Source organism: Eufriesea mexicana, unplaced genomic scaffold (assembly GCF_001483705.2).
Source record: "Eufriesea mexicana isolate 0111107269 unplaced genomic scaffold, ASM148370v2 scaffold305, whole genome shotgun sequence".
In the NCBI taxonomy this organism is placed as follows: domain Eukaryota; kingdom Metazoa; phylum Arthropoda; class Insecta; order Hymenoptera; family Apidae; genus Eufriesea; species Eufriesea mexicana.
In genome coordinates, this window is record NW_016908472.1 from 48068 (window position 1) to 57740 (window position 9673).

General features: G+C 29.7%; 3 protein-coding genes across 3 annotated transcripts; 1 reads left to right on the forward strand and 2 right to left on the reverse strand.

The window, feature by feature from the left end:
* Positions 1–473: 473 nt before the first annotated feature.
* Positions 474–2900, reverse strand: Rpn5 (regulatory particle non-ATPase 5). The gene is made up of 8 exons (XM_017911680.1): positions 2668–2900; positions 2428–2584; positions 2101–2337; positions 1914–2018; positions 1662–1843; positions 1317–1541; positions 1040–1196; positions 474–960 (listed from the first exon to the last, which is right to left on the reverse strand). The coding sequence occupies exons 2-8, from the start codon at positions 2548–2550 to the stop codon at positions 670–672; spliced, it is 1320 nt and encodes a 439-aa protein (XP_017767169.1). The 5' UTR covers positions 2551–2584; positions 2668–2900; the 3' UTR covers positions 474–669.
* Positions 2901–3656: 756 nt separating this feature from the next.
* On the forward strand, positions 3657–4488 carry Atg12 (Autophagy-related 12). The gene is made up of 3 exons (XM_017911683.1): positions 3657–3946; positions 4056–4192; positions 4265–4488. The coding sequence occupies exons 1-3, from the start codon at positions 3775–3777 to the stop codon at positions 4385–4387; spliced, it is 432 nt and encodes a 143-aa protein (XP_017767172.1). The 5' UTR covers positions 3657–3774; the 3' UTR covers positions 4388–4488.
* A 542-nt stretch (positions 4489–5030) lies between these two features.
* LOC108555819 (cilia- and flagella-associated protein 52) lies at positions 5031–8626 on the reverse strand. Its single transcript, XM_017911646.1, has 10 exons — positions 8581–8626; positions 8012–8211; positions 7739–7916; positions 7401–7644; positions 7058–7322; positions 6357–6529; positions 6104–6252; positions 5873–6018; positions 5590–5741; positions 5031–5508 (listed from the first exon to the last, which is right to left on the reverse strand). The coding sequence occupies exons 1-10, from the start codon at positions 8624–8626 to the stop codon at positions 5091–5093; spliced, it is 1971 nt and encodes a 656-aa protein (XP_017767135.1). The 3' UTR covers positions 5031–5090.
* Between the last annotated feature and the right edge of the window lie 1047 nt (positions 8627–9673).

Below are 9673 nucleotides of genomic sequence, written 5' to 3' on the forward strand. Positions count from 1 at the left end.
ATGCAATTGATTATATTTATATTATATATATATGTATATAAGGTAACAAGTTTTACAAACTGAAAAATAAATTACAATTGTATGACAAATTTTGTTCATTAAAATATATTTATTCATTCGGAAAAATAAATTAATTAATGTATCCAATAATTATTATTGAAATTTTTAACGATTGAATAATAATAAAGTACTACTACAGATTGGAAATTTCTCTTACAAATTAGTTACATAAGTTTACTTATAAAATCAGAAAAAAAAAGAAGAAAGCTCACATGTTTCTTAATGGTTACGATGAATAATAAAAACAAACTATTACATTTTACTATTACTGGTAAAGTTTGTAAAAGTTGTTTAATTAGTCATTTCACAATGTACTACTTAATGCTAAAACGAATAAAAAGAGACATTTTATGTTTCATATAATGTTTATTTTCTTTTATCTAGTACACAAGTTAAAAAGAGATGAAAGGGAGCTTTTTAAATGCTTTCTTTAGGTTATGCATACAAAGTGTATAACTATTTATATGCAATCGCCATGTGGAAATAATTGTAAAAGTATTATGTCAAGAAGAAAATTGAGGAAATAAGATTGTGGTACAAAGGGAAGAGAAAAAAAGGTAAAAGGAAGAAAGAAAGAAAGAAGAATAAAGGATGAGGCAAATTCATCTTTCAAGATTGAGCTACAGCTAACATTTCTTCTTGATGAATCAGATGAGTTGTATGATTGACAAGACTCATTAATTTTGATAAAGATGCAGCCCAGGCATCTAAAAGAGCAGCTGGCTCTTGGGTTCCTGTAAAACGAACTACTCCAGCTGGACGATCAGTACGGGCATTTATAACGCCAGTTTCTACTAAACTGCATAGACAGGCTTCCGTTTCTTCAACCGGTAAATCCAATAATTCAGCCATGCGAGTTAGTGTAATTTTTGTGTAATATTTTGCCATAATCCTGATATTCTATACAAATCAGAAGACAGAATAAATATTCAATGCAAGTTTTTTATACCAAAATGACCTTTTGAGGTTTTCAACTCACATGTTCAACAACGCGATTTCGAAGATCGGCCCATCGCTTACAACCTTCGCGAGTCCATAAGTTAAAAACTTCGGTTGTTTTAAGTTTTCTTTCATATATTTCACAAAGTCCAGACCACTTTATTAGTTCTGGATTGACAAAAAGGCGTAACAGTTCTCTAAAAGGAAAAGGTGAAAACAAGAAGAAAATAAATAAATAAAAACTGGCTGTTAATATACAAAATGGGGAAGTCTCTGTGCATTTTTATATATTTTTGTTGAAAATAAAGAAATAGTACTTATATGTTGGTATTTCATCTAGAAGTTTATCAGTAAGCAGCCTATGGGTCAAATCAGCTTGTTCTGGCTCATGTGGTGCAAGTACAAGGTACAGAACAGCTCGTGAAAGAGCGGCATGTCTTTTTTCAGGGTCATCTCTAACAGCTGGCGTTTCTAACACTGCTCGATTATGTCTACATAACTCTAAATGCCAGCCTTCATGACGGGCCAATTCCATCATTAAACTGTAATATAAGAAAAAAGAAAAGAAGGAGAGAGAACAAATTTTTCTTTTCCTGGGGCAATAGCAGCATCAAATTTGAATATTTACACGCTTTAATAAAATTTAATAACAGTTTGCTTACTCATAATATTTCAATTTAAGAGACTGTGTCTCTTCATCATTTTCATCACTAAAGAATTTAACATTAATTTTCTTGGCTATTATTTGAGTGCGCATAAAATCTTTTTTTGCTAAACATAATCTCATTTGTTCTAGAATAAGGGATGCTTTCTCTAAACGTGACATACTACCATATGTTTCAACCTGCAACAAGTATTATTAATATCATTGTTTAAATCTTAAATTAATAAGTATATCCATGAAAAGTTCATACTTGTAATTCCAACATAACTGTCGCAGCACCTGAAATATCTTCATCTTCTTCTTTGATTTTTGCTAAGCGATGTGTAAGCCTTGCTCTTTCAACTTCTACATATATCTTCAAAGCAATAGAACTACATTGATTTTTCAGAATGTTTAAAAATATAACTTAAAATAACTATTGACGTCAAATCCTTTACCTTTCCTTCTGTTACAGTGCGCAATGTTTCTATTAACTTAATTTTGGTTTCTTTATCAGGCATTTTATCTACATACGTACAACATTCCTGAACCATTTTTGTAACAGCTCCTTTCAACTGAGAACGTCTTTTGGACAATAATACTATATGTTCATTTAAAACTGCCCAGTTTCTTGCTTCTAAACAAATTTGAATAATAGCTACAAGAATTCTTGATGTAGATGCCACATCTGCACACTAAGAAATACCAAAAATTACTTTAATCATTTATATACTTTATATAAATGTATTTATACAGCTACATATAACACTATTTAAAAATTTAACTGTTCGAGCCAATTTTTCTAATGCCAGTAACTGATCCAGAGCATCATGTAGTTTTCCTTCACGTGCTAGTTTTTTACACTCTGGAATTTTAATATCGCAGTTGCTGCTATAATTCTCCTCCATTTTTACAATATTACGGCAATTCAGTTACCTCAACCTTTAACCGAAGAGTATCATCAATAAAATAGCTTAACCTAAAAAGCATAAACAGATTGAAAATGAAAAATATTAGTTAGTTACCTTAATTGAAGTATTTCCAAATTGTGAAATAAATTTTTGTTCCAATAAAAATAATACGGTTAATTTTCGCAAGTAATCACACTTTATTTTAAATTTTGTTCTTCCTCTTTTCCGTATTTTTTGTTTCTCTTCTTTCTCTCGTTTTTACTTTTTTCTTTTTTGCTTCTTTAAATATGACAGGGAAATAGAGAAATATTCTTTTGCATATAACTTTGTTAAATATAATTCAAGTATTTTACACACTGTACATAACACAAAACTGATTATCATCCACCATTCATAAAACAGCACGAATATAAGGTTAAACTTGGAGTAATATGAACGTACTATGATCATATGCTTTTATAGAAGGCAGTATTAACTTAGCTATAGTAGCTACTGGTAAATAGGGCGCTACATGTTTAATGAAAACGATACTGCATCTTATTAAATTCTATATATGGATTTTTCAACTTGATATATATACAATTTGGTATTTATATTCTACTACATCTGAGTTGAAAATAATTTTTTATTTATTTCTATATCGATTCCTAGATATGATGACTTATTGTAAAATGTGATCTATACCTTTTGTTCCACAATTTGAATCGCATTTGTCTCGAGATTCGTGTTTCCCTAGATTTGCTACAGTATAAATGCAAGTTCAATCAATTTTTAATATTAACATGTAATTTTTCATGTTGATAAAATTTTTATGTCGTATGATTTTTATTCTTTATCTTACAAACAGAAACGATATTGACGAGATAAGTAGATATTTTCGAAAATCATTGAGAGTTCTGAAATTTATGAGATACATGTTTTATGGACAAATTATTTACGGTTATCGATTTTATCAATATAATTAAATATACTGTTAATGCGTTAACGTTTAAATTTATTTGAAACTAATTTTATATTTTTTGTGTATGATGGCATTTCTATATTTTATTTAAAATTTATTTTCGATAGTTTCAATTTAGGATTCAGTAATTCTTTAAATTTATTTGACCTCCTTAACTATATTTACGTGATAAAGGAAAATATTTAAAAGTGACAACAAATTGAATTTGTTTCGTTTGTGTTTTTGTTTCTCGGTTAACGTTTGTTATCAAAACATACGTAATGTCTGAGAAAGAGGGAAATGAATATGTTGCAACTGAAATTATTGGCAAATCTGACGAAATGGGAGAAAATTTAACAAGTGAAGATGTGCCTGCCAGTCTTGAAACAATTCCGTCTGATACACCATTAGTTCGAAATGGTGTTCAAATTACTCCTAAGGATAAAGCAAAAAGTAAAAAACTTGCTATTTGCGGAGGAGATATAGTAATAAATTAAAAATTAATAAGGTGGGTAGAAGAGTGCAAGATAATTGTCTTATTGGAATTTAACTAATTTTTTAGTCGACATTTTGTTAAAAGCAACTGGAAATGCACCAATAATGAAACAAAAGAAATGGTCTGTCAGTCAAGATTATTGCATTGGTCGTATTTCTGATTTTATCAGAAGATATCTTAAATTAGATGCTAATGAAAAATTGGTAAGCATAAAGTAAGGGTTATATCTATTCGAGTAGTTTTCATATATGTAAATATACTTTTTCCTTTGCCAGTTTTTATATGTAAATCAAACATTCGCGCCTGCACCAGATCAAGTAGTGAAAAATTTATATGATTGCTATGGTGCAGATGGAAAATTAATCCTTCACTATTGTAAGAGCCAAGCTTGGGGTTAAGCTTTAATTAAGAATATATATAATAATTTCACAGAATATTGCACGAATGTATTATATACATTTTAGTATGTTTACTGTCTTCTAAACTTTGTTAGATATTACATGTACACATTATTCAATAAATATTTAACGAGTTTCCTACTATGACAAACTTTGCTACTACAAAAATGAATTTCATAGAATATCATAAATTAAAGTAAAGATATTGTAAATATAGCTAGTAATATAATCATTAAAAATAATCTCCTTTACTGTTTATTTTGACGTCTTTTTTTTTTTTTTTTTGTAAATACTTTAAATAAGAAAGAAGCAATATGTTTTAATAATGTAACACTTTGGAAGAAATTGTCTTCTTTTTATCTTCACTATTGCACACACATAGTAACATACAATTGTTTCACGCTACATAAACATAAAATGCGATGTTAAAGAAAAATACGAAATATAATATATGTATTACATGATATTTTACATAGAATTTTTACCACCATGTGTTTGTGTTAGTGTAAAATATTTTACTGACATTACTTATATTCTAAATAAAATTTTTTATGCAAAATCAATATCATTAAACTTTGCCGAAACTTTATTCAAACTGATAGGAATAAGTACAGGTCTAAGGATGAAGTACATGTCTGTGGATATATCTGAGCTGTTAAACTAATAAAGCATCATGCTCTACAATTTATGCAATATATGTTATTTACAACTTACTATCGTTAGTGGTCGATATTTTAGAAAAAGGATATTTCCAAATTATTATAGCACCATCTGTGCTTGACGTGATAATAAATTTATTATTTGGAGCAAAAGAGCAAGCAGTAATGGCAGCAGCATGTGCTGTACTTAAACAAATAGTAGTAGCGGTATGATAATCCCATAGTTTTACAATAGAATCTTCAGATCCAGTGAGAAAATATTGCCCATCATAACTGACACCTATCGTATTTAACGTTCCAGTAATTGAACCTTCAATTTCTCGAACTAATGATCCATCCAAGGTTTCCCAATAAGCTATCTTGCGATCTGTACCACATGTTAAAATTTGAATGCCGTTTGGAACGAAACATGTTGCCATATACATCGTGTTCCCTCTCAACATGAATTTTCTCGTGAAATTTCTAAGTAAAGGAAAAGTAATATTAACATTTCGTATAACAGTCAATGTTTTAAGTAGATCACCATTTTCAGCAGATAATTACTTTAAATCCCACAGTATGCATGTACCATCTGTACTAGAACTAATCAGACCCTTGTTATCGGGCGAAACGTGTAACGAAGTTATTGGACCTCTGTGTTCTTTTAGAACTTGCAGTAAATGTCGTATTTCAGATTTTGCATTCCATATCCGAATCTGGGCAAACATGTACAGTTCAACTAAATTTTAAATCAAAACTTTGCTCCAACAAAGAGGATGAATATACTAATTTGAGAAGAAAAGATAGGATAGGGAAAGCGATGAAGTAACATATGAAGTTTATGTACCTGTCCGTCACAACCACCGCTAATGAGCTTACTGTCATCATTGGTAATCGTAATTGTTGATACGGCTTTTGTATGAGCACAATTAATCTGGAATAATAGTTTTCCTCCATTCAAAGCGAATCCTCTTATCGCACCATCGTTCCAAGCTTTCTCCAATAAATTAAGAGTAAATGTTCTAAAGTGATGATAACTTATACAATAAACACACAGCACTGTGTATTGTAGACGTACCTGATATTATAGATCCACCGTTATAATCGAAACATAAACTAGAAGAAGCGAAGTTTGGTACAGTAATTCGAAGTAATTCCTTTTGGGTAATCAGTTTCCATATTCGTATATCATTTTCACTAGTCGTTGCGAATATTTCCGAACAGTTGCTACGAAGATAACACGAGTTGTAAACGTTCTTGCTTCTCGTACGTGCTTGTTATAAGGTGCAAATTGAAATCGTTTCGTAAATGTTGACAAAAATGAGATTTACCGTGGAAATGTCAAATCAAATATCGAATTAGTATGACAAGTAGCAATTAAACGTATATGAAAGCTCGACAATTCAATTTCGTAGATCTCACACTTAATAGTTCCTACTAATATAACGTCATTCTTATACCGTAACATCGATGTCATCGCAGCACATACATTCGCTGTTTGATACTATAAAAAAGATCAAAAGAAAAAATGATTTATTAAAATACTGTATTGCATTATACTCTTTTCGTTGCACTTTTTAAATATGCATATGTACATTGTTTACGTTTCGTTTCTTTTTTGATTATTAAGAAGGAAAAGAAGTGTTACCGAAATAAGATGAATCATTTACCCTTGTCATTGTAGAGACGAATAATTCGTGAAATATTTGAAATAAAGAAAATACGTAAAAAATGGTTCTTGAGCAGATTATAAACATTCCTAATATCTGTATATATGCGTATATGCATTACTGTAATAATAAGAAAATAGCGTTGAACCATTCAGCTTCCTTTCTTTCTTCTTTTTTTTTTTTTTTTCTTTTTCACGTTTCTTAAGTAAACGAATAAGAAACATTATTTGTTGGAATTTATCTGTGATTATTGTTATATACAATGCATACGAACATGATATAATATAGATACGAGATGAAAGAGATTTCATTACTTTGAATTTCGTTACTTTAAATCTTTTTTAAAAATCACAGATGTTTACCGTTATTATAGCGGGTACAATGAACGGCTTCTTCGTTTTATTTATAGTACATATCGATTCTTTCGTTATTTCAGTTAATTCAACTGTCCCATCGCCAGCACCTACAATTAATTTCCCTTTCTCCAAGAGCAACAAATTTTTTACACCACCTGCATATACTTGTCCATCGCATGCATTTGATTTCTTTGGATGCGTCGGTATCTTTGAATAACATCCAATCATAACCGGATATTTATTCGCTTCCTTAGATTTTGCTATGTTTAGTCTATATGAAAGAAGTAAAATCTCAATAACTTTGTGATGAAATTTTCTGAAAAAAGTTCAGCAATATCAAATAAACAACCTTGCTTGTATAATGTCGCCTGATGTTGTTCCGCAATAAATATTCTCGTCAGTTTCATCTATAACGAGACAATTGATTGCACGTTTAATCTTCCCGACCTTTACGTCCATGCCGTAAAGTTTACTATTTTTCGCATCGATATGCCATAATTTGAATGTTTTATCCCCGGCAATGACAAAACTTGTGTTATAAACATTAGCTCGTGTGATTGTTACGATATTTCCAAATATTTCGTTTCCAGCACCTGTAAAAATAGTGTAATGTCTAGAATACTGGTAAAAACCGAAACGTTTAAATCGAGTATCCACGAGATCAGATACATAAGTAATACACTATACCACAAAGTGGAGTTTCACTTTTAATATCCCATATTATAATGCGACCATCATCTTTTCCTCCAAGACTAATGAGATATTGTTCATCTTTCGTAAAGCATACATCTTCGATTCTGACTTTATGTATTTCATAACTAGATTTTATTTTACGTTCTCTATAATCCCATATTATAACCATTGCCTGTGGAGAAAGAAAAAAAAGAGGATTACTATCGTTCAAAAAATTAAAAAAATTAATTTAAATTAATGAACTTGGCCGTTATATACGTGAATCACCTTGAAACCGTGATGGTTTACTTGTCCAGAAGCTATCAAGTCACCAGAAGATGAAATGCATAAAGCGGAAACAAAATTTTTATGGCCACTAAGAAAAAATTGTTCACCCGTTATTATATGTTTGATAGTAATTTTATTTCCCATTGGATAGACAAAGAATTCTCCACCAGGATGCAATCGTAATCCATTTCTTATTAGACCTATAAATAAGCATGGTATTTAAAATAGAAAAATATAATAGGAAAAATTCGATCCCTTAAGACTCGTATGTATTCGCGTTAACACGATTTCTTTATTTCAATTATAAAGTTAATACTTTATAATACAAACTATTCGGTCCTGCTTTATTGACTGAGCTTATGCAAAAGTGTGTGTATATTTGACTTTTCTAAAATACTAGCTTTCCTACCATTTAATCGATAATAAATAAAATTTGAGAATTTTTTAATCGATTTTTGTAAAATATTAAATCCTGGGATCTTTAAAGAGTTAATTTAATTAGATTAACTTATGCGAAGGTTTTTTTTAGGGTGAATTTTAACTATCGTACAATAGTAACAATTACTAACCATCAAACGCTATTATTCCAAATATTTCAAGTTCTTGTATGTTCATTATGAAAAATACTACTATATTAACCTGATTTAGTTAGTAATATATGATAATCAACTGATAATCTTATAAATGCACGAACTCCTTCTATAGCATAACAATTATGTTACTATGGTAATCATACAGAGGTATAAATAATGACGAATGTCAAAATATGCAGGTACTGATAAACATAGCTAATAGATAATTGTAATATAAAGCTTAAGGTAGAAAAAAGTAATAAAAGCTGAAATATATTTAAAAAAGGAAAAAAAATAAAAAAGAAGGAGAAGTTGGGAAAGGAAATATACACAAAAAATATCATGCTAGTATGTATGTAGTCGTTATTGTTAATTTTTTTGTAATCCAAATGATAATATTATTATTAATGAAAACAACAGACGCCGGTAATATCAAGGAAAAATAACAATAGCAGAAGCATAGATTCTGTAATAAAATGTTATTACCGAACATGGATAACATTTTTCTATCAACAAAGGATTGAAAACTATTAATATAGATCGCAGCACTTGTGCTGTGTATTTATATGAAATTCGGAGAACTTTTCGCAGTTAAATATAATAATATATTTAATAGTAGGTGCATTTTGTTGAAAGTTAGAAAGTTAGAATACTTAACAATTATGGATCTTCTTCCGTAAGTAATTTTTTATATTATTTTACTTTTTGTTTTTAATAAAAAAAAGTACGAAAACAGTACGAGGTGCAAGTGTGCTCCATAACCTTAATTAGTTATTTACTATTTTGTTTAGAGAACACGATTCAACGTTTTGGAAAATTGGTAGATTAAAAACATTCGAAGATTGGCCATTTCAGTCGTCTGATAATTCGTGTAATCCTGAGCAAATGGCTGCTGCAGGCTTTTTTGTCGTAGATGGTAAAGAGGAACCAGACTTGGTTGAATGTTTTATTTGTTCCAAGCAACTAGATGGTTGGGATCCTGATGATGATCCATGGTACAAAGTGACATAAATTTTAAGCATTCTGTAATATCGTTTAATTCGTTTGCTAGTAATATTGAATATAATACATATACAATGCCAATTTCTTT